General features: G+C 38.0%; 2 protein-coding genes across 13 annotated transcripts in view; one reads left to right on the forward strand and one right to left on the reverse strand.

Moving 5' to 3' along the window:
- LOC105468967 (pleckstrin homology domain containing A3) overlaps positions 1-23,614 on the forward strand; it is a 46,930-nt gene extending 23,316 nt beyond the window's left edge. Inside the window, exons 8-9 of one of the 3 annotated variants that reach the window (XR_011610256.1) lie at positions 1,468-20,413; positions 20,551-23,614. Coding sequence is in view for 1 of the 3 variants with exons in the window: in XM_011719465.3 (XP_011717767.1) it covers positions 1,468-1,595 (128 nt within the window). In the remaining 2 variants the exon portion in view is untranslated. Of the gene's footprint in view, positions 1-1,467 lie in introns of all 3 variants that reach the window. The other 2 variants (XR_011610257.1, XM_011719465.3) reach the window with 2 other exon arrangements.
- LOC105468968 (titin) overlaps positions 22,049-23,851 on the reverse strand; it is a 272,665-nt gene continuing 270,862 nt past the window's right edge. For all 10 annotated transcript variants that reach the window (XM_071073842.1, XM_071073841.1, XM_071073840.1 and 7 more), the window contains 2 exons: positions 23,510-23,812; positions 22,049-23,373 (listed from right to left, as the gene is read on the reverse strand). In XM_071073842.1, the coding sequence (XP_070929943.1) occupies positions 23,075-23,373; positions 23,510-23,812 (602 nt within the window). In that variant the 3' untranslated portion in view covers positions 22,049-23,074. The remainder of the gene's footprint in view (positions 23,374-23,509; positions 23,813-23,851) is intronic.

Here is a 23,851-nt window from a genome sequence, read left to right on the forward strand (position 1 = left end):
TTAATATATGGCACTATTCTATGCTCATTAACATTTTGAATTTAAATTGAGATATGGGTAGAGAAATTAAGGAAGGAAACCGGGAAGGGGAAGGGAGAAAGAAACTTTCTTGGGCCAATCAAACAAGACCTGGAAGAGAAGAGGAGGAGAGAAGGAGGGTTAAAGAGGTTGAGTATGTGAAAAAAGTGTTACCTGAGGTAGGTAAGATAGATTCTGATTCTCTTTATTCTTTATGCCTTTTACACATGACTCTTAATCCAGAGTTCATGAAGGAGTTCTGTATGCTACCTTGTACTTTTCTTTAAGTGTGACTTTTTTTTTTTTTAAGAGGATCATTTGTGATTACTAAAATAACTTTTTTAAAGTCATCCATTTTTCTTTAGAATTCTTTTCTTCTCGTTACCCTAGTCCTAAATATTTGAAAACAATTTTCAAAAGATCTAGGTGTACATGCTCATTGTATTTAGCATCCCCCAGTTTAACTGTTATGGACTGTAACAAAACTAGTCACACACACACACACACGTATATACATGCATACATATAGTTCACTTCTCTAGAACATCTTTAAATTAGCAAGTATAGACTAGGTCAGAAATTTTATCCTTAGAGTTTTTCCTGTTTATACTAGTTTAGTGTTTCAATTAGCTGACAAAGCAAAGATTGAATTAGTGCTCCTTCTAGAAAGTATATATTTTGCAGTTGGCAGTTTTGGTTGAAAGTTGTTACTCAAAAATATTCTTCTTGTGAGATGCAACTGTTTCTATTTTTCTAAACAAGCTTTTTCAAAAAGTATGAAAGTAATAAATGATGATGGTAAACTCAAACAATGTGTATAAAGGTACAACTGCCTTAGAACAGGACTATGCCAGTGTAGTCAGCTGTGTTAACATGGAGCTGCAGTGATAGTTCTGTGAGCTGCATTACAAATGGAGAAATGGGATCTTTCAGTGTGAGGTATCTTGTCAGCTTTGCTCAGAAAGTCTTAGAATGAAAAGAGGAATACCTGAATTTAGTCCTCGTTCTGTTACCAATTGTGTGATGTTGGGTAGGGCATGTATCCTTTTATGGGTCTTGGTTTGTTTGCCTAGGAACAAGAAGGATATTAACAGCATTAAAATAGGCTGAAAGAGCAATATTTAATTAATAAAGATTAAATTCAATTCAGCAGATATTTATTGACTGCTTGTTATGTGCCAACCGTGATTCTAGCAATGAACAAAACAAAAATCTCTACTTCAGGCAGTTTCGTCATTTATCCCATGAATTCTGATGTTTTTCCTTTTGACTGTTGATACTCTACTCTAAAAGTTAAGTTTTCCTGTATGAAACAAACAAGGAAATAAAAAATTAGCAGGAAGCTAAAGGAATTTCATGTGCCTGAATAGGAAATTTAAAATGTTCTTTCACGGAGGACTGGAGTTAATATTGACAGGATGTTTAATGTTTTTACCAATGTCTTCATAGGACCTGTTCACTGTTCAAAAAATACACTTAATGGAGATTTGGCATCAGCAACCATTCCTGAAGAAAGCAGACTTATGGCCAAAAAAAAATCTGAATCGGAAGATACTCTTCCATCCTTCTCTTCCTGAAGAAACTGAAGTGTCCAACTTCCTCTAAGTATTGCTATGCAAAAGCTGCTGTAATTAAACTATTGTTATAGGGAGTAGTTTTTTCCCTTAGGACTCTGCACTTTATAGAATATTATAAAACAGACAAGAAAACAAACCACATACTTTTGAAGTGTATTTTATCTTTATATAGTTTGTTTGCAAGAGTATTTTCCTAATAACTCACAGTATGAATGTGCATCTTTTTTTTTTTTTTTTTTTTTAAACAAATGATGGTGTAACATTTTGACATCCATAAGGACAAATGTAGATATTTTTCTAAAAAACTGTGAGAGGACTGACAGCTTGGTCAGGGTGTATTGTAGCTTATAAACATGAAATCTTATAAGGTTTCAGTTTGACAGAAGTGTGATATATGTAACTTGTGCCATGGACCAAATGGTCACTTTACCACAGCTAAAAATGAGTTACGATAGCAGCTTGATGGTGATTGTATTATATTCCTTTAATCAAAAAGGAAACACAATATTTTAAGTATCTTTAGCCCAATTACCATGACATATTGAGCATCTTTAACCAGACTGTATTGTCCTTCATATGTGAAGTTGACACTACTGATTTGTCATTCCAAATGTTGGGTTAAAGTGTTTAATTTTTATTTATTTTCTTGTTGCCTCAAAAGATGATTGCATTCTAACTTTTGTGACCTACCAAATTTAAGATGTGTATACGTTGTTCTTTACATTGTTCTAGAAAAGAGATTTTAATGCTATAGTGACTTTGCTCACTTGCACCAGAGAAATAAACAACTTTCAATGGAAGAGGATTTTAGTGCTTTTTTTTTTCCTAAAATAGACATTAAGCTGCTGTTGTAAAGTATTGTTTGCAGCTCTTTCCAATGTCTAGAGACATTTTTATTTATGAATATTTATACAAAAAGGAATTCTGTCAAGATGACTGCTCTATATCACTTGAGAATGGCATTATTTAATTAAAGAACAAATAGCATTTTTTGGTAGTGCCTGTCTATACCTATTGTCATTGTTTGCCTTGTAATCGGTTGTTTTGAATTCACTTTGGGTTAATAGTTTTTTTTAAGGTTTTGGTGAAGGAGCACTTTAAAACAAACTGGTGTGTTGTTTTTAAGTTAATCATATGTTTAATAAATGTGTGGTTTTTGCATTCAAACACATCATATAATACATTGTATTTTTTATATTCATTGATATTCTGTCTAATCTTTATTAGGCACTAATATAATTCTAATGGATTTGAGTTTGTATATTTAGGCCTGCTGGTGAAGACACAAATGATTGCTTTTAGTTTTTGTTGCCTGTGAGCTTAGAATGGTGTGGCCTATTTCATTTTATTTCAATTCTTCTTGTAAGTTTATGTGGGATATTTAAAAATAATTAATATTTGGTATTTATTTAAAAAACTGTAATTATAGGCCTTCCATCTTAAGTTTAAAATGGACATAAACAGTCTATACATTAATATGTGTTTGGGTAAACTCTATGCTACTTAAAGTGTTTGTAATTTTAAATAGCACACAGGTCATCAGACTACTTTATATTCAGTGGAGTCTTTTCCTGCTCGTGAGTTGTACTTCATATGTCTAATTTGAAAAAAAAAGTTTGATAATGTAGTAAGTTATAATGTTGAGCAGGTAATCAAGTTTTTTATTATTATTATTATTATTTTTTATTTTGTAGTAAGAACTTGCACAGTGTTAAGACCATGAAGGTCAGGGTGCTATTGATCGGGAGTTTTTTCTGGTAGTGAGTTTTTTTGAAGTAATAGGTTTATAATGAAAACACCATAACAAGCTTTTGAACTTATAGAAAACAGTCACAGCCATTTTCTATTGCTTTACCCAAATAGATGGGTTCGTGAAGAGTTTTCTGTAAATATTTAAAAAATACAATGCAATTATTTCTGGTTTGTATCATTTTTTCCCCCTTGAAACAGGTCCTTGAACAGGTTTGCAGTATCCCTAAGTATGTCTTTTGTTGTGAGTTGGAGCCACTCTTTGTTGTTATTGTTAGGAACCAAAAACATATGTGAAATCATTTATTTTGTGGGAGTATAAATATATCTTGAATTATATCCAGGTTTTGATCAGTGAATTAGTAGCATGAAGAAACCTATAAAGCTTAAGGGAACCTTGCATTTTGAGGAGTCCTTTATTTTCCAGTGTGCCTTTTTTGAACTTTAAGAAAAAGATGAACCAAATAACAATTCTGTAAGAATTTTAGCTTGTCAAGTTGTTCTATACTTTATAGAAAAATTATTGGTTATTATTAGTTATTAGTAGTCCCATTTTTGCTTTGTCTAGGTCATGGGGTTATTGAAAAACATGAAAAGTTGTTGAGAAATTTGGAGGTTCTCTTGGCAGCGTATCAGTGATCGTCTAAGCAAAAGCAGTGCGTGTTTTTCATTTCAAGTGCTTGCTCACTATTCTTTGGGAATCACAGGCCTCCATGACTAAAGGGATTTTGATACAGTTCTTTTATAAATGAGCTGAATTTGAATTTTCTTACATCATACGGGATTATGGCATGATCTTCAGTCAGGAAGAGTCCAGAAATGGATGTTATTGCTTAAACTTAAATTCCAAGGCAGGAGATAGAGTATCTTTATTTCCACAGATGCCCTGGAACCTTTGACCTTTGACCTTGAATTGTAGTTTTTCAGTATGTATTATCACATTTAGAAATTTAAAAATCATAACAAGATCTCAGGAAATATGTCCTTGTAATATGTTAATACCAGACTGCTGTTTAGACTAGTTCCATATACATGATAATACCATTAATTTGGACTCCGCTAGTTCTTTTATTTAATGAGGTCTGTACTTTGAGCCTTGCTCTGGTTACTTGGTGCAGAGGGAGCGTCCTGGCCTGAAGAAAGCCACATGAGGCTGCAGGAGCTCCTTTGAGGAGGTCTCTCTTTTAATAACCCTGGCGGTAAATGAATGGTAGGTAGCTGGTAGATAGGCCTTCTTGTTCATGTCTTTCTGTCTCCTCAATCCTCTCTTTGAATTCATGTTGAATTCTTAACTTGAAATTCTGTTTTTTTTTTTTTTTTTCAATTTTAGCTTTCTTTTTATTAAACTAATTAATGTACATAGTTTGAAAAAATCAAATAGAACTAAAAGGTTTATAGTGAAAAAGTTTAGTTCCCTCTTCCCCAATTTAGCATTCCAAAGACAAACACTTGGAACTCTTAGTGGTTTGTGTTAGTATTTACCTTCCTGTTTGAAAATGTTATACCACTTTTTCTTGATTTACCAATTTCAGAAATAGTTTCTCGAATGCCTTTTATGGTAGACAGGATTTACTTAACTTAAAATCTCCACCTCCCCATTTTTCTTCCCCCACCCCTCCCAAAATAGATTTATATTCACACAACTTCTTGTTAGAACAAACTTTTTGTTAAATAGACATAAATGTAGTTCACTGATGTACCACATGGTTAACTATCATTATTTCCTTTTTACTAGAATGTTATTTTTTCTGGGGTTGGTATTGCCTGATTTTCAAATTTGCTTAGTTTTTAATGTACCCGTCACAATGACTATCCAAAAGACTTAAATGCTGAAAAATATCAGATAATCTATCAATTCCCTTTATTTAAAAAAGTTTTAAAAAATATTTTGTCATCCTTTAGGGACATTTCTTCCACAGTCCTTCATCTTCTGCCATTTGTACTGTTGCCCTCCAGGCCTGTTCCATGGTTCAGCTGTCATTCTGAAACTCCCTTTGTTTTTTAGTCTCACATTAGATCTTCCATTGTGGATCTTGTAACTTCTTTCTAGATTTACTGCCTTTTTCCTTTTTTTTTTTTTTGGCAAAGCTCCTCCACCAGTAACTTCCCAAGAAAAGGTGCATAGAAAGTAAAGATGTTAAGGCTTTACAGGTCTGAAAATGTCTCTACTCTTGATTGGTAGTTGGGAGTCTGAAAAATAACATTCCCTCAGAATTGTAAAGGCAACACTTCATTCTCTTAAGGCATTTAATTTTTCTGTGAGAATTCTGATACCGTTCCTTTCCCTGGGATCTGTTTTTACACTCTGCAAGCTTTTAGGAACTTCTCATTACTTCTGATGTTTCATAATGATATGTGAATCTTTATTCATTCATCTTGATGGGCACGTGGTGGAATCTTTCAATTTAGAGATTTGTCTGCTTCAGTTTTGGGTTTGTGTGTGTGTGTGTGTGTGTGTATTATCTTTTTGACAATTTTCTCTCTTCCATTTTGTTTGTTCTATCTTTCTAGAATTTCTGTTATTTGAATGTTGGACCTCCTCTAAATTAAAAAAGCTTTTTCTCTCTAGTTGTTCCTTAAGTTATATTATCTTTGTCCTTTGTTATCCTCCAGCTCTTCTGTTGAATTTTCTTTACATATATTTTAATTTCTAAGAGGTCTTTTTTTTCTGTTTCATTTCATAAAAACCAATTTTTATTTTATAGATTAAATGTTTCCCTATATCTCCCTGAGGATAAAATTAAGATTTTTTTCTTACATCTTTCCTGTTTCTTGAATGGTTCTCCTTCTCCCCCGCCATGTTTCTATTTTCTCTTTGTTTTGAGCTCTTTCATTCTGAAGCCTTTCTTAGAGATCATCTATTCATATTAGTCATGTATTAAAAAGCTAATGTCATAGGTCTTTATGTGCGGGCAGGGTTTATAAGTTGTCTAAAGGGCCATCAGGTAGAGAGTTGTTGGCGTTTTCTGTTGAGACCCCCTAAATTTCAGTGGAGGTCTTCTCTTTGGGGCCAGTTTCTCTAGAAAACTGGGTCCTGGTAGTAGGGTAAGAAAAGGACAGCTGAGGTTTGTATGATGACTTTTGCTTAATCCTTCTATCTTCAGCTTCTTTCAGGCCCATCCGGCCCCACCCCGCAAATCCTCCTCTGGCTGCTGACCCTCAGGTTCAGTTTTTCCTGTCAGTGGAGGTTGAGGGTGGCGGGTAGGCTGGCTGTGGAGAGTCAGGGAGAGGACCTGGGTTCCAGTTGTTCTTTATACAGACTTCTAGTCCTGATTTCAGCTCTATACCTCACTCTCATCTTCTACAATACCTAGTGCTTCCAGCTCCTGAACTTAGTAGAGGTTTGGTGGAGTGTGTTTTTTGGTTTCTCCCTTTTGGGTACTTAGGCTTTAACTTCCTCCACTCTGCTAGGTTAGGTATCACACTTCCTCCTGGTTTTTATCTGTATAAACTTTGTTAAAATCTCATGGCTTTGTAGTCTGTTCTCTTTATGGTTTAATACCATTTGTATTCCTTTAATGTCTTTTCGGTGGTTTGGAGGTAGAGGAAATAAATTCATGTGGTTGGTTTGTATGTTTCACTGGAGTCTAGATTTAAATTCTAATAGTATATAGAAAATAAAAATTCTTTAGTATTAATTTATAATTCATTCTAGTTATTTTTAATTCATATGGTTTTACTGTACTACCTACCTCATAGGGTTGTGAGGATTAGAAGAATCAATTCATAAAAAGCAGTTAGAAAAGTGCCAGGCACATAGTGTATTGAGTGTTAGCTATTAATATTGTTTACTATCATTATTATTATTACTACTATCACATTTTTTTTTTCTGAGACAGAGTCTCACTCTTTCACCCAAGCTGGAGTGTAGTGGCGTGATCTCAGCTCACTGCAGTCTCCACCTCCCAGGCTTAAACAATCCTCTTACCTCAGCCTCCTGAATAACTAGGACTACAGGCATGCACTACCACTCCTGGCTAATTTTTGTATTTTTTTGTAGCAGCAGGGTTTTGCCATGCTGTCCAGGCTGGTCTCAAACTACTGGGCTTAAGGGATCTGCCTGCCTTGACTTTTCCAAGTTCTGGGATTACAGGCATGAGCCACTGCACTCTGCTATCTCTCTCAATTCAGTAACCTGTTTATTCTTGAGTGAAAATGTTTCACCATAAGAAGAATTATTAATATATGGGAAAATCTAGTGTTCAATAATGTTGACCCTACATTTTTTTTTTTTTTGAACAGTCTCACTCTGTCGCCCAGGCTGGAGTGCAGTGGCGTGATCTCGGCTCACTGCAACTTCCACCTCCTGGGTTCAAGCAATTCTCTTGTCTCAGCCTCCTAGGCTACAGGCTAGGTCTACAGGTGCACGCTACCACGCCTAGCTAATTTTTGTATTTTTAGTAGAGATGGGGTTTCATCATATTAGGCTGGTCTTGAACTCCTGACCTCAGGTGATCTACCTGCCTTGGCCTCCCAAAGTGTTGGGATTACAGGTGTGAGCCACCGTGCCCAGCAGACCCTGCATTTAAATAGACTTCATATGAAATGTTCAAATGTTAGGTGTTATCTTTCTGAGAAACATTCAAGCCTTAAGAAATCTAATCAGTAATAGTTACTTTAAAAGTTTTAAAAAGAGTATAACAATTTTGATGTGCTTTTAAGCTTTATTAGTATTATATTTTGTTTTTATCATATAAATATGAAGTATAGGAGATAATGCAGATGATGTTTGTTATGCCTTACCTACCGCCAGTGGATGTAATACTCTTAATATATGGAGTACAGAAATAGTAGATTCCCTTCATCCCCAATGCAACAGTGTTGGGAGTGGGGCCTACCAGGAGGTGTTTAGGTCATGTGGGCACCACCCTCATGAATGGATTAATGCCGCCGTGTAAAGGGCTTGTGGGAGTGGGTGAACACTCTCCTGCTCTTCTGCCGAATGTCTCTCCCTTCCAAAGGACGTAGTGTTCTGCGTAGTGTTGGAAGCAGAGAGACTGAGCCCTAACGTGCCAGCGCCTTATCTTGGATTTCTCAGCCTCCAAAACTGTGAAAAAATAAATTTTCATTCTTTATAGTAAATTCCCATCACTGTGTCCATAACCTCTTATAAATAGTTGTACACCTTTCAGAAAATGTTGTGGACTTACATAAGCAAAATGCCTGCATTTATTTCATAGGTAAAATTTTAATCTATTTTCTATTCAAAGTGTTTTGGGGAACATTTAATTTAAATACTATATTCAATTTTTTTAATGGTCTGCTTCAGATTGTTTTTTATAGGTTAATGTTTTAAAACAAAATAATTGTGTTCTAGGTAGAAGCTACTCTGAGTCTAGGTTTTTAAATCTCTTTCAGATATTTTAAGTATCTTTTTTGTGTCTGGATTCAGAGAGGTATGATAACAAGATTCTCTTCTAGAGGTGAAGTGGGAGTAGGTGATCATACTACTCTTTCTACGGCTATAGAGCTGCATACTTGAAGAAGGGAGATTTTTATTTGTAAGGACATTTGTATTAACTTTCATTAAAGTAGAGTCCCGTGGGTGTGGCAAATGGCTGTAAATAAAGTAAAAGTGGCTAAAGAAACCACTGCCTGCTATTAGCTTGATGCTGGCATTTTCTTCTTTCCCTGATGTGACTTTTATTATCTTTATTGGGTCTGCTTATTATCCCTTATTATCTGTTTTGATATCCCGTCTCTGGAACTTTGACCTCTTTTTTTTTTTTTTTTTTTTTTTGACAGAGTCTCACTCTGTAGCCTAAGTTGGAGTGCAGTGACACGATCTTGGCTCACTGCAACCTCTGCCTCCAGGGCTCAAGCAATTCTTGTGCCTCAGCATCCCAAATAGCTGGGACTATAGGCACACACCACCATGCCCAGCTGATTTTTTGTATTTTTAGAGAAGGAGTTTCACCATGTTGGCCAGGGTGGTCTCAAACTCCTGAGCTTAGGAGATCCTCCTGCCTCCGCCTCCCAAAGTGCTGGGATTACAGGTGTGAGCCATTGTGCCCGACCTGACCTCTCCATCTTTGGCGTCCTTATGCTGCCTCTCCTCCAAATGCAATAACTAATCTAGCATATTTTCATAGGATAGAATTTGTCCTTTCTGTCCCATGATATGTTCCTCTTCCCCCAAAAAGTTTTTTGTTGGTCTCTTTGGTAATAAAACATTTTAGAGCATTTACTGTGGGCCAGGTGCTTTACCTCATGTTAGCCTTATAACAGAGATGCAGAAGTACAGGACTACCAGTGCAGCCAAGATGCACAGCACCAGGATTAACTCATGAGATTGATTAGAATGATGAATATCTTATTGTATCCTGAAACATTAAGCCTTTGAGTTACCTCTTTATTTAGTATTTAAATTCACATGCTTCTTGATTTTTTTGGACTAGCATTAGTTGTTGAATAAATAATTCAGAATGTATCCACAAAACCTAGAATATATGACAGGGTGGATTCAGTTTTGCTTAGTTACTGTAGATCAACCAAATAAATTAATGTAAAGGAATATTAATGCATTAAGCAATTTTTTGACATAAATGAGGGGTTGTTTCCATGGGTAATATATTCAGAGTATTAAAGATGAGTAAAATGTATGACTATAATGAATTCCTTCTTCAGTTTTACTGTGACAAGGTGGGAGGATGGTGCTGTTGATAATCTCTGTGCTTTTGCAAGTTTGGCATAAAGACTTTTACCCACTTAAATCTCAATATAAAGTATATTGCCAGATCTGGCAGCATGGGGACAGTTAGGAACAAAGGAGAGAGAATAGAATCAGCCATCAGGGGCTATAACTACACTCTTCTTTCCCAACCTTTTCTGGTATTAGTAGGCAGAAGTCCTTTTGGATGCGATGAAGCATTTTAGGAGTGAACAATGGTGAGTCATGTAATGAAAGGAGATGTTCTAGGAAAACTTTTCAGTCCCACTCAGTGCTGCCATCTTTTTCTCCCAGCACTCTGGACTTAAAATTCTGAGAGAACAGGGTATTTCCTACCCTTCCTCTTACTTGAAAGCAATACCTGAGTTATTAAACAATCATTTAGACAATATGAATAAACCAAAATTCACCTTGACACTCCATCCCCTAGAGGTAACCATTCTTTTCTAGTATATATTCTTCCAGACCTTTTTCCTGTGTATTGACTTTTATATAGATGTACATTCCAATAGTTTGGATTAGCTCATCCATAGCAGGGTGGTTAAATAAACAGTGGCACTTTTTTTTTTTTTTGGAGAGTCTCGCCATGTCGCCCAGGCTGGAGTGCAATGGTGCGATCTTGGCTCACTGCAACTTTTGCCTTCCAGGTTTAAGTGATTCTCCTGCCTCAGCCTCCCGAGTAGCTGGGATTACAGGCGCTCATCACCACGCCTGGCTAATTTTTGTATTTTTGGTAGAGACAAGGTTTTACCATGTTGGTCAGGCTGGTCTTGAACACCTGGCCTCGTGATCTGCCTGCCTTGGCCTTCCAAAGTGCTGGGATCCTGGCCCCAGTGGCACATTTTTATGATGCATCTGGTACCAGAAAAGGAGCTGGCTTTATGACCTTTACTTGAGTATTTTTTTTGTGTGTGACAGTTCAACAATTCTGACTCCTATCATTGTTGGCTGGACAGGCGTTTTCTTTTTAATTCTTCTATGCAAGAAACTGTGGATTGTTTTTTTCTGGCTAGCTGGGGCCATTTTCTTTCAAAAGACAGTCCTAGAGTTTCTAGTGGTTTTCTTTAATTGTATATGCATGAGTGTGAGAGTGTGTGTGCCTGTATCTGTATCTGTGAATGCATCTGTATGCATAGTTTCTTGGTTGTGGACAATGCAACTTGGAATCATTTTAGTTTTCCAATTGATTTTAAAAGTTTGTCTATAAAAGATGAGACAAATTTGCTGTAGAAGTTACCACTACTTGGTCAAAATAGAGAGTTCTGGGGTTTTTTTTGTTTGACAGCAATCAAAAGTATGGCCCACAGATAGTAAGGGTTAACCACCCAGATTTTTGTCAGATAATACATACATGTCCATGTAATTAAAAGTCTTCATTTGACAAATTCATATGGTAAATGAGCATAAAATGAATATCTTTTAAGTATTAGAACATTTCTATTTATGCCTATTCCAGTGGTATTTGTGGTCACTAGGGGTTGCTGGGTTATCCAAGTGATTCAGCATGCTTTCAGAATTGGCATCCTCAGGTGATTGTCCATAGCCTCTTGCAATGGTGCCTCATCTTGGGGAGGCTTTAGAATACAACTTTCATTTAGCTTATTATTAATTTTTTTTCTTGTTTTGCAGTGGTTGGCTAGAGAAGGGTGTGTAGCAATAAGTACACACACTTACTGTGGTTTACCATAATTACCATGGATAGCAAACTGCTTTTTTTTTTTTTTAAAAAAAAAACTCCTGTGTCATCTCTGATGTTGTGGCTAATTTTAAGACTTTGATTTTGCAGCTAGGATTAGCAGAGAATGACCTACCTACTTGATTAATGATGTCTGCATGGGCTTACTAAAAGGGTGTGGGGAATGGTGGCAGGAGTAACTATCATCGAGAATATAGGGAAATGGGTGTATTCTGACTTTGCATAACTTTGCTACTCACAATAAGCAAAGCTGAACAACTTAAAATTGATTCCCTGTTTTCTGTTTTCACTATCCAACTAGGATGAACTTTAAGTTCGTACATATACTTTAAAATGGAAACAAACATAGCCTGTCATGTCTTTATTTAGGCTAAGTGCATATGTATGTATAAGTAATGCGTATCCTTCACTTAGTAGTGCCTTCATGAATTCAAAGACACTTGTCACATGGTGCTCAGGAAAAAAAGTGCCAATACTCTTTTTTTTTTTTAAGAAGTACTAGTTTAGGTAAGTGAAATTCAATAGCATATCAGTGCTTTACCTTAGTCACCTTTTGTGTTTTGATCACCCTTAGTCGTTACTGGAGAGAAGAGTTTGAATTCATTTGTGGTTTTGCTTTAGTGGCAAACCTCCTCACAGAGATGAGTTGCCCTTCTTTCCCCTTGCGATATTTGGTTAATATAGGCCATGACCTTTGAGGGGAAAAGGCACAGATTGCAACTTTTCTTTCCTGCTTTTGTGAATCAGGCCATGTTCACACAGGGTCCTTGAAGGTGACTGGAGTGAGGAAGCCATGTACCGATGACTTATCAATTTTGGTCTTATAACATTCTCTCTCTCTCTCTCTTTTTTTTTTTTTTGTAGCATATGGCTTCCTCTACTGTATGTTGGCATTTGCCACTTTTGGTGATTTGACTCCTGCTGGTTTTTTTTTTCTTTTGGGGGAGTGTGATGGCAGTGGATATAGTCTTAGATGATGTTACTAATAGATCAAGTCCATTAGTGTCTTGCTCTAGAGAAAATGAAAGACTCACTGTGTGAGTTTTCTTGCCCTCTGGTTTTCAGAATTCTGTGTAGTTTCTCAACATTTGCTTTCTACCTGCCTTGAAGAGCTTTTATGGAAATCATGGTTGAATGTTAGTAAATTTCTAAGAGCTTTCCAATATTATCTATAATTAGCTAAAAAAAGTCATATGAACTTTTCTCATTCTACCTTTTTAAAAATTTTATTCACTTTATCTTTTTCTTCAGTTTTGATAGATGATTATAGAGTTCCCCAAAATGGCCTTGTTACTATTTCTATATTAGGTATATTATTTCAGAAAAGAAAATAATCACTTGAGAATGGTGGAGAGTTCAGAGGGGCTGTTAACCATTTAATTTAGGATTGTTTATACATTTATTTACCTCTTTAAAAAATTTTCTTCAGTTAATATTCATTGACCACTCACTAAGTGCTATGTTGCTAGTATTTATCTTTGCTTTCTAATTATTTTTTTGTAATTTTTTTGCTTTCTAATTTTTGAGTGAATTTAAAACTCACTGCTTTATTATTTAATAGCTTAGATACACTGACTATCTTAATTATAATTGACTTTCCAAAATTTTAACTTTTTTCAGTTAACTAGTTGAATAGTATTTATCTTTCACATTTGCACCCCAACTATTGTTTTAACCTAAACATAAATAAGCAAGCATTAGAAAGTAGCATGATTGCTATTAAAATAGCCTTTTCTTTGTGTGTTTAAATATTATTAGAAACATAAGCACACGAATTTTTTTTTGGTCTTTTAAATGTCTTTTTTGTAGCTAGTTATAAGATGTATATATAGCTTATATATGTGTATATACACATACATACACATTCATACATATATACACATAAAATGATTCTTGCAACAGTAGTTATGGGTATTTAAGTGAAAAACTTGTAACTTTAGAAGTTAAGAAATTGGAAATAATGGAATTGGTTTAAAAAGCTAGTCTCTAAATTAACTTAGAAACCTAATAGCAAGTACGGATTTTGATTGGTATAACTAAACACTTTAATTTGAAAAAGTTTCAGAATAGGATTTCTATACCCAGGGGAAAATAAACTTCATTTAAAAATATATGGATACTTATTTTGTGAATATTTTTTTCTTTTCCAAATTCCAAAAGGTGTATACTCTATATTTTTGTCATAAAAATTCTGCTGGTTGAAAATATTGTAGTAATTTTATAAATTCAATAAAAGTGAGTGATGTGAACAGTGTGGGGGAAAATGTTTAATAAATTTGCCATGCCACTGAGAAAAACTTAAATACAGCATGTTTTGAAAGTTCGAGGAAGAATAACACTTTGCTTTTTACAAAGATGACTGGTTTGCTGCACATTTAAATGTAAAAGCTAGTTGGCTATTTTAAGATTAGTGCTGTGATGTGAGAAAAGATAGTAAGATGATAGCTAACCTTTAAACGAGAGCGTACAGTGCATCACCCTATTTGTTTAGATCAGGAGTTCTCCACCTTGGCTGCACATCAGAAACCACTAGGGTGCAGCCAGGCACAGTGATTCACGCTTGTAATCCCAGCACTTTGGGAGGCAGAGTTGGGCAGATTGCTTGAGCTCAGGAATTCAAAACCAGCCTGGGCAACATAGTGAAACCTCATCTCTCCAAAAAAAAAAAAAAAAAAAAAAGTGCTGGACGTGGTGTTGTGTGCCTGTAGGTCCAGCTACTCGGGAGGCTGAGATGCGGGGATTGCTTGAGGCCATGAGGTTGAGGCTGAGTGAGCTGTAATTGCACGACTGCACTCCAGCCTGGGCAACAGAGTGAGACCCTGTCTCAAAAAAAAAACAAACCAAAAAAACAAAAACAAAAACCCCGCCCCCCGGGGTGCATTTAAATTTCCTAGGTTGATGGGTAGGTTGACGTAGACCAATTATAGCAACACCTCTGGGGGCAGGATGGGGCCCAATCATCAGTATTTTTTGAAAGCTTTTCAGTAATTCCAATGGGTAGCCAACTTGGGAAACCATTGAGCTGGATGGAAATTCTCAATTCTGATTGTTGTATTTTAGAAGAAGTGAGGGGTGTGTGTTTGTATGTGTGTATAGATAGATACAGATCTATCTCTTTTTTATATCTGTCTCACTAAAGTTTGTGGCCATCGTCTAGCAGTCAGAAAGGCCAAACAGGTACTTATTAGCATGGTCTGAGGGTCAGCATCAGCCTTACTTTGGGGGGTTGTTAGAATGCAGAATCTCATCCTCCCCACCCCAGGTGTGCTGAACTAGATTCTGCATTTTCAAAAGTTCCTGCAGTGATTCCCACACACTTTAAAGTTTGAGAATCTCTACTGGAGGTGATACTAGGGTAAATGTAGATGTCCATACACCCTGCCTTTTGCTTCTCTCTGGTTTTCTGACTAAAGTTGTGACATTTTATGTGGGGTTGGAAGATGAAGATCGTACTATGTGCTCACATCAGCAGATTAATAGCTGTGGTGAGTTTCTGATCTGGAGCAGATGTGAAGGAGATGACTGCCATCACCACAAAACTCCACTCTTCCCTGAGATGGGGAAAGACAAAACAGCTCAAAGAATGGTCACTGAGCTGAAGGCAGTACTCTTTCAGTCTCTTCTCTCAAATACCCTATGTGTTAAGGAAAAATAAGAAGTACAGTACTTGCAAGGATACTGCTTTATACATACCTTTGAGAATTCTTCTCTGAAAGAGAAAGCTATTTCCCTTTAAGTAAGAAATGTACTCATCCCAGTGTCAAACCACAATGAATAAAGCCAAATCCTTCAAGTTCTCTGAAATAATTTCTGTATAATGCCCTGCACTCAGAAACCTTTCTTATAGTGGCTACAATCCCATATCTTAAATATTTCAAGAACTTTCAGTCTGCTTCCCTCTGTCTCAACCCCTACCAAGAAATAGGCAGATTATTTTGCTAGGATGCTTTCTTTCTGCAATGATGGAAAGATTCTTTTCTATGAATACTGTAGGGTCCAGTAGTGTAGTTTCAGGGAAGCTCTCCCACTGCTGTCCCTTCACGTGACACGCTGGGTCAGGTAAGCACCCTATTTCCTGATTGTATTTCAGCATCTCTGGCCCGAGCTTTCTGAGAAGAGGAATTCCCTACACTAGAAATGAAAGGCTTTTTTTATAGGAAGCAACCTGATGGCATTTTGCTGTGGACTCTACCCTGGAACTACAGTGATTCTCAAAGTGGAAGAGAGCCCTGTTCTCCTTAAACAAGCACTCTCTTGCCTGCTCACCCTCTAGCAGGTTTGGTTCTTGGTGTTGTGAAGGGGTGGAAAGACAACACTGATAAACAGAGACCTGGCCTCTGGCTCCAGCTCTGTTGCTAACCATGTGACTCTGGGCATGTTATTCAAAGACCTGGATCTCAATATTCTCCATTTTGAGCTTTCCTTCTGGTGGTTATCTCCATCAGGGGTCTCATTCTCTTCCCCTTAGTAGTCCTTCAGGTTTTTAGGACAGAGCATCTCAGCCTCCCACCTGGTCTTGGTCTGATGGGCCTGGTGGTGTCCCTTCTCTCTGGCTGCTTTGGGTTGTGGCAGGGACATGGAAGTGAAGGGGAAACAGCTGGCCTGATGCATGTGGGCTGAATTTCTTGGCAAGTTGGAGAACAGGGAATACCTGTGTCCTTCATCTGACCAAAAGCTAAAAGTTGATTATGGTGGTCTCGGAACTGGCAGCTGACAACAAAAAACTGCATTCATTCACGTGCTACATCCCTTCATAAGGCTGAGACTGGTGTCTGACAGAGGCCCCTCAGCATCCCTGGAGACTTCTGTAACTCAGGGAATTCATACCTATTGCATATAGCAGGAAGTATTCATCCTTGAGGCTCTGCTCGTTCAGGAAACACAAGGTTCATTGGCAGCAGCCTCTCTTGGATGCAGAAGGAAAGGAAATTCTGAGCATCGAGCCTTTGTAGGGGTTTCAAAAGTGGAGTTCGTCACTGCCTCTTTTTAGAGGGAACTATGTGTAGGTATTTCTCAGGTGGCTTAGACATCCCAAGGAAAAGAGTTGGGGAAATGCTGACCCAGAGATACCAAAAAGCACAAATCCAAACTCTCACTTTTTATAACTTCAAATAAAAACCCATGGGCCAATCTATTTTCATAAATCCTATCTAGCCTGCTACCTCTTAGACACATGTAGGACAGCATTTCTTAAACTTTTAAAGTCACTGGCATCTTTGTAAATGAAACCTAAAAAATATACATAGACACAGTCTCAGGGACCTTGTGGATCACTAACAATCTCAGGATAAGCATGAGTTTCATGTTTGGAATTCCGACTTTTAGGACATGCTATCTTTTGGAGGGAATTCCTACAAGATTGAGAAGCATTGGCATAGCTGCCCATTCCTCTTACCTGCTTCCCATCTCTTTTGAAATAGAGCAGGAGTGGATGGGAATCATCTCCATCGGCTGTATTCCTGACACAACATCCTCAGTGTAACTTGGCTTGCTGGGCGGGACTCTTCTACCTCTTCACTGCCAATGCCATAGCAGTGGCCTCTGTCACTTAGAAGGTTTGGGGCAGTAAGGTGCCCTCCTATATCTACCCCTTGCTGCCACTTTTCCTATGCCTGGGAAGTCATTAACAGATTGACTTCATTTATATGCACCCCCAAGTCCCACGAAAATCTTAGGAAAGACCTTTCCATGATTGACTATAATCTCCCAGTGCTATAATTACAAGTGACACCATGGGTTAGAAATTTGGTGGTAGGTAAAGTCTTCCTGTGAGTGGAATTCTATAGGAGAAAATAAGCTCTTTGATGTAGAAAGCAAACAAATGTCATAGCTTTCTCAGAACAGCTAAAGACTTGGTAAAAATAAAATTTTATCAAGTCTCTAGTTGACTTAAATCTCTAGTGATTCCCTTACCTCTTAGGGAAAAGTCCAAACTCTATTATATGGTGTATGAGGCTTTCTGCAAGGTGGCCTTGCCTCTTGCACCGAGCCCTTCAAAGGTTGTTCCACTATAATATTTTTTCTACTAAACAAAAAACAAAAAATTTTTAAACTTTTTTGGATGTATTGTGCTGTCCTTTGCCCCAAGGTCTCTGCAGGTGCAAAGGTTGTCTGCCTGGAAAGCGAGGCATGCCCCTTCTTATCCCACATTTTAGGTTGCAGCTTTTGCCTGTTTGGCCCTTTCTCTGACTGATGCCTTAGCAATGTGCTCTCAAACACTCTGGATTTCTTCGATCATAGCACTTAACTTCGTTTCTTAGGGGATATTCAGTTGCCCCTTCAACCAAGATCTATTGCCTTCCACACCTTCAGTGTTTCCACCTTATATAGCCTGTCTTGACATGCTGTGCACCTGCATTGTGCATAGCACCAATGAAAAGCAAATTCTGTCTTCAAATAAATTTGGGGAGCACTGTGCCACCTCCTGGAAACATAATTCATAGCTCATCAAAGACTCCGAGAAATCCTGTATAGAGAAGAACAGTTACCCAAATCCTAAGTTTATTAGGCAGTGGAACAGTTTTTCCACAACATCTTGAGGAGCAGAGTTTGGGAAACATTGACCCAGGGGTACCAAAATGCGTAAAACAAAGTTTTCACATTTTATAACCTTAAAATAAAAACCCATGGGCCAGTCTATTTTCAAAAGTCCTACTTAAGTAGCAGACACTATTTTCTCCTATTACAAGGAAATGGCTTTCTCTGCTGAATTTCTCAAAATTACATTTGTGGCACAGTAAACAAAATTGAAAATTACTTTTTCTTTCTGGAGCACAATCATAAAACATTCTTCTTGAATCAGTCACCATGGAGATACAAATTTAACTTGTTATTTTATGGACTGTTTCTGGTTTAACAGCCTCTACAACCGTCTACATAATCAGGTACTATTGGATAGAGAGAATAAATCTCTCTTTTCAGAAATTCCAGAGAGGTGCTGTTCTAAGTCCGTCACATCTAGGGTGATAGATGTGTATTATGTCCCTCCCTAAGAGATGTTGGACTCCTAACCTCAAGTACCTCAGGATGCGAACTTATTTGGTGATAGGCTTTATAGAGGTAATTAAGTTGAAGTGGGGTAACTAGGATGAGCCTCAGTAGTATGACTGGTATTCCAAAATGGAGAAATTTGGACACAGCCATGCAGGGAAAATGTCGTGTGAACATGAAGGTAGCTATCTACAGACAAGGAGAGAGGCTTAGGAGAGAGTCTTCCCTCAGAGTTCTCAGAAGGAACCAACCCTGCCAACACCTTGATTTTAGACTTCCAACCTCCAGAGCTGCGAGACAATACATTTCTGTTGTGTCTGCCACTCTGTTTGTTGTACTTTGTTCCAGCAGTGCTAGATAACGAATATACTAGTCCCCTCTAATCTGTGGTTTCACTTTCTGCTGTTTTGTGTTACCTGCAGTACAGTACAATAAGATATTTAGACAGAGAGAGATCACATTCATATAACTTTTATTATAGTACATTGTTATATTCTATTATTGTTGTTAATCTCTTACTGTGCCTAATTTGCCTAATTTATAAATTAAACTTTCATAGGTATGTGTATTAGCCCATTTTCACGCTGCTGATAAAGACGTACCTGAGACTGGGTCGTTTATAAAGGAAAGAGGTTTAATTGACTTACAGTTCCACGTGGCTGGGGAGGCCTCACAATCACGGCAAAGGCAAGGAGGAGCAAGTCACATCTTACGTAGTGTCAGGGAAGAGAGAAATGAGAACCAAGCAAAAGGGGTTTCCCCTTACAAAACCATCAGATCTCGTGAGACTTATTCACTACCATGATAACAGTATGGGGGAAACCGCTCCCATGATTCAATTATCTCCTACCGGGTCCCTCTCACAAGGTGGGAATTATGGGAGCTACCATTCAAGATGAGATTTGGGTGGGAACACAGCCAAACCCTATCAGTCTGTATGTGTAAGAAAAATCATAGTATATGTAGGATTCAGTATAATCCAGTTTCAGGATTCCACTGGGGGATCTTGAGATAGGTCCCCCAAGAACGAAGGTGGCCTGCTGTACATCTAAAGAGTACCAGTGAGACCTAGGCTAGGTCCCCTCTAAAATGCTGCCTCTCTAGTCCCTAGCTTCAATATTCTGTACAGTGGTCCCTAACAGAATAATGATTGCTGGTATTTATTGGGTGCTCTGCTAAGCACTGTTCTGAGTTTTACATGTAGTAACTTGTCTAATCCTCAGAATACTGTGAGGTTGCTGCTGTTATTCTCATTTTATGGACGAGAATGTCAAAGAACGGAGAAGTTCGGTAATCTGCCCCAGGTAAGTAAGTTAGTAAACAGCAGGTCTTAGATTTGAGCGGGTTTTGAATGCAGGGTTTTGAATGCAGATGTGTAATTGCAACATTATTCGGCTGATCATGTAGCCAGGTGTGGGGTTTATAAAACAGACGTGAAGGATTTAAGAAAAAGGGGCAGGATGACCGTGAAGCTTGCCCATGCGTTTTGCGGAGGGGGTAGATTGGAACCAAAAAGCACGCATTGGCTTGGTGCTCCCTGTCGCCCTCTGTTGACTTGGGGAGAGAAGAGCGGATCTGACTCGGAAATGACGCCATGATGCTGAGGAACCACTCCTGGCGCTGCGGAAGGTGGGGTATAGGGCAGGAAGACCCTCCCCCAGCGTCTTCGGAGTAGTGCTGTTTTTGGAGGAATTAGGGGAAAGAGGCTGCCCGGTAAGCCAGGAAAGGGGCTTCTGGCCGTTCTGTTGGAGCGCAGTGGGCTTTTGCTAAGGGATAAACAGAAATAAAACCTTGCCTTTAGCGCAGCTGTCCTTCACTGGGCAGATTGCTCTCCCTCCCCACTCTCCCAGGCCCAAATTGGATCTCAGCGCCTGCGAGCCGCAACTGCAGCAAGTGCGAAATCCTGTCCTCGGTTTTGGAATTTTCGTCAGCACAGACTATATCAGCCACGGATAGGATATGTAAGAATACTAGCATGTCAAGGCTGGGAATCATCCTTAGGCATCACCTAGCCAGTCCTGCCTCTCATATTAAGGTAAGAATAGGCATTTAACATTGTAAGATGATGTAGTGGTTTATGTTGGCATCACTCAGATATCGAGGGAATGTGTATTCTTCCATCGATTTCTTGATTGTTCACTGTTTGGCTGCCCTAGTCCGTGGAGAATTGACCTGGCCAACAGGCACCCCTCTTCACTTGGGAAGGTTATTTCCCTCTTCCATGCCTCCTCAGCCCCTCAGCTTATAGCCTGTAGCCATTGACTGGTTGGTAAGGGAGTACAAAATGTCAGCCCCCTTGCTCCTAGATGGTACCAACTCTGTGGTATAATTGATGCTCCCTGTTAGATCTGGCTGAGGCTTTTGCCGAGGCCCCATTCTTGCTGAGCTTTCTTCCTCTGCCCTATCTGCCGGTTGCCCCATTCCCTTTTTCCCTGAGAGTAATAATCCCTCAAAGAACTACTGAGACAAGAATCCCCGTCTCAGGCTCCGCTTTTAGGGAATCTGACTTCAGACAGAAAACTTGCTGAATAAATTGGTGAAGACCCAGGATCTTCTTCTGGAGAATGAAAACTGACAGTACATTTGCTTCAACTTTGGTCACCTGTACTTACATTAAGGCGGTCAATTTAGGCAAATAACATCATAGGCTTATGGTTAGCAAATTGAAGTGGACAAATACAGATATTTTTCGCATTATTTTATTACCAAGTCTAGATCAGTTGTTTAAAAAGCGTAGTAGAATGACACTATTTAAAATAGTGTCAATCTTGCATATACTGTCATTCTACCATGCTTTTAAAACAACTGATCTAGACTTGGTAATAAAATAGTTCTTTAGTTCTGAGGTCCTTTATTTGTTTTGTCTCAATTTGGACTTGCAGTAGCCAATATGGACTCAGATGCACAACTGATCATTTTCCCTGAAATTGTCCTTTTCTGTTCACTATGCTCTTTGAGGGACTGTATCTATACCGTGTTAATCATCTTTGTATTGTTCCCTGTGGTGTTTAGCACAAAAGATTGTGAAATTGTAGATGGTCAAATTCCATCAAAGATATTGAATCACAGCTGATTCCGAGTTGAATCAGCTCTCCTAAAAATATTTTTCTTGATATATTTAGAAGATAAATTTTTGGGGATAAATATATCCATGAGAACTATATCTAGACTTTTTAAACAAAATTGCTGAATACATCTAACACAATAATTTAAACATTTGCTTAAAAGAACTTATAGTATGGGCTGTTTTGAACTTGAGTTGCCTTATCTATCTATGATTGTTTTTGTGATACTTGAAGGTGCATACTTCCCCACCCCAGAATTTCACAGAAAACAACCAGCCACACATTTTGAGGTGCAGATAGCTTGCTTTATTTTGTTGTTACTATCTCAAGGAGGTCCAACAATTATAACTAACAATTGAATTTATACTTGCATGAAAAGAACTACATCAAATTGACATTTTGGGCAATTAGTAATATTGTTGTTTAAAATTTAACGACAGCTTTATTTTGTTGTTGTTCTTTAGTTTTTGCTGTGGCTCATTGCTTAGGTGCCCAGGTTTTTCAGGTGCAATTAAAATTTAGAACTACCACACAAAGGCATTGGCTGCACCCTGGGACCTCCAAGAGTTGGCACTGCTCTGGCATAGGAATACTTGAATAGCTTGGTTAAATGAAGGGATGGCCAGGAGATGTTACTTTTCCAGGCTATTCAGGCACTCCTTATGTCAGAGACAGTGTAAAATGAGCGAACAAAGTGTTGGCCGTTACACTTTGCTCTGGTAATATTTGTCATGATAATTTTGTGTGACATCATCAGAGAAAATGTAAGACATTAAAGTGTTGCTTACAGGAGGGTAAATGCAAACATCACCAATGCCTTACATTTCTGATTCAATAGGTATTGGTGCACATATCAAGTGATGTGCACAGCATCATTCTCTTTTAGGTGGACAGGACATCTTCAGTGGGGAATTTCTCAACCCACTGAGGCATACTTAGACATCAACAGTATGTTGAGGCACAAAGATTGATTAAATGTTGAGCAGGGTATTCGTTCCATAAGAAACTTTCTCCTACCAACAGTTAGTTTCAAAAGTTACATTGTAAAATGTCATAAAATAAATGGTACAAAACTTTATAACCGTTAGTCCGGCTATATACAGTATGTACATGTCACTAGCAAATGTATAATATTCTTAGGTCAACAATTATGAAAAGATTGAAATGAATATTTTTGAACTTTGACTCATTTAGGTTGATACAAAACTACTTTTTTTTCTTTAAATATTTACAGATCAGAAAGATTAGTCCATGTGAAACGTTTGCAGAAAGTTAAGAATGAGTGTAGAGTATAAGGGCACAGGCCCTCTTAAATGGATCGAATATGTATATTCACAGTGGCAGAGTCAGATCCAAATTCATTCCCTAAACTCAGGGTATAAAGTCCACCATCTTGTTTCTGTACGTCCATGATGATCAGCGTTGTCAGGTCATCTGTGTTTTCAATGTGGAACCTCCCCTGTTGTTCTTGATTGTGAATTTTTCTTCCACCACAGGACCATGTTACTTCTGGGGTAGGCTCACCCGTGAAAGCACAGGCTACTGTTAGAACTTTGCCTTCATCAATGCTGATATCAGATGGAAGAGCTTCAATTTTAGGCGGAATTCCTTTATGGAACAATGACAAAAAAAGTCTTAGAATCACTGAAAAAAATAAAGATTTGCTTTCTACTGAATTGTGTGTACTAAAGACTACACCATGTTACTTGGCTTGTCTACCTCTACCGGTAATTTTATTGCTCACCTCTTATGCCTGCTTTAAGCATTTTACTAGTTGAACTTTCCAGTTGTGTCATACTAGATTTTCCCATAAAGCTGCTGGAACTCATTTCTACAAAGGACTCTTGCATGGAGGACATGCTTTGGGCAGACATGCTTGCAAATTTCATCTGAGTCATGCTGCTAGCACTGCTGCTGCTGAAACTGCTGAAGGAGGCCTCCTGCTTGGAGGCAGACATTTGGACTGACTGAGACGAGAAGCTTCCTTGCAAGCTTGTGTCACCACTTGTTCTCAATACTACCTCTCTGGAAGGTTCTTCAACTAGAGCTGTGGAGCATAGCAGATACACAGTGAACATCAATGACA

The sequence above is a fragment of the Macaca nemestrina genome, chromosome 11 (assembly GCF_043159975.1).
Source record: "Macaca nemestrina isolate mMacNem1 chromosome 11, mMacNem.hap1, whole genome shotgun sequence".
Lineage (NCBI taxonomy): Eukaryota > Metazoa > Chordata > Mammalia > Primates > Cercopithecidae > Macaca > Macaca nemestrina.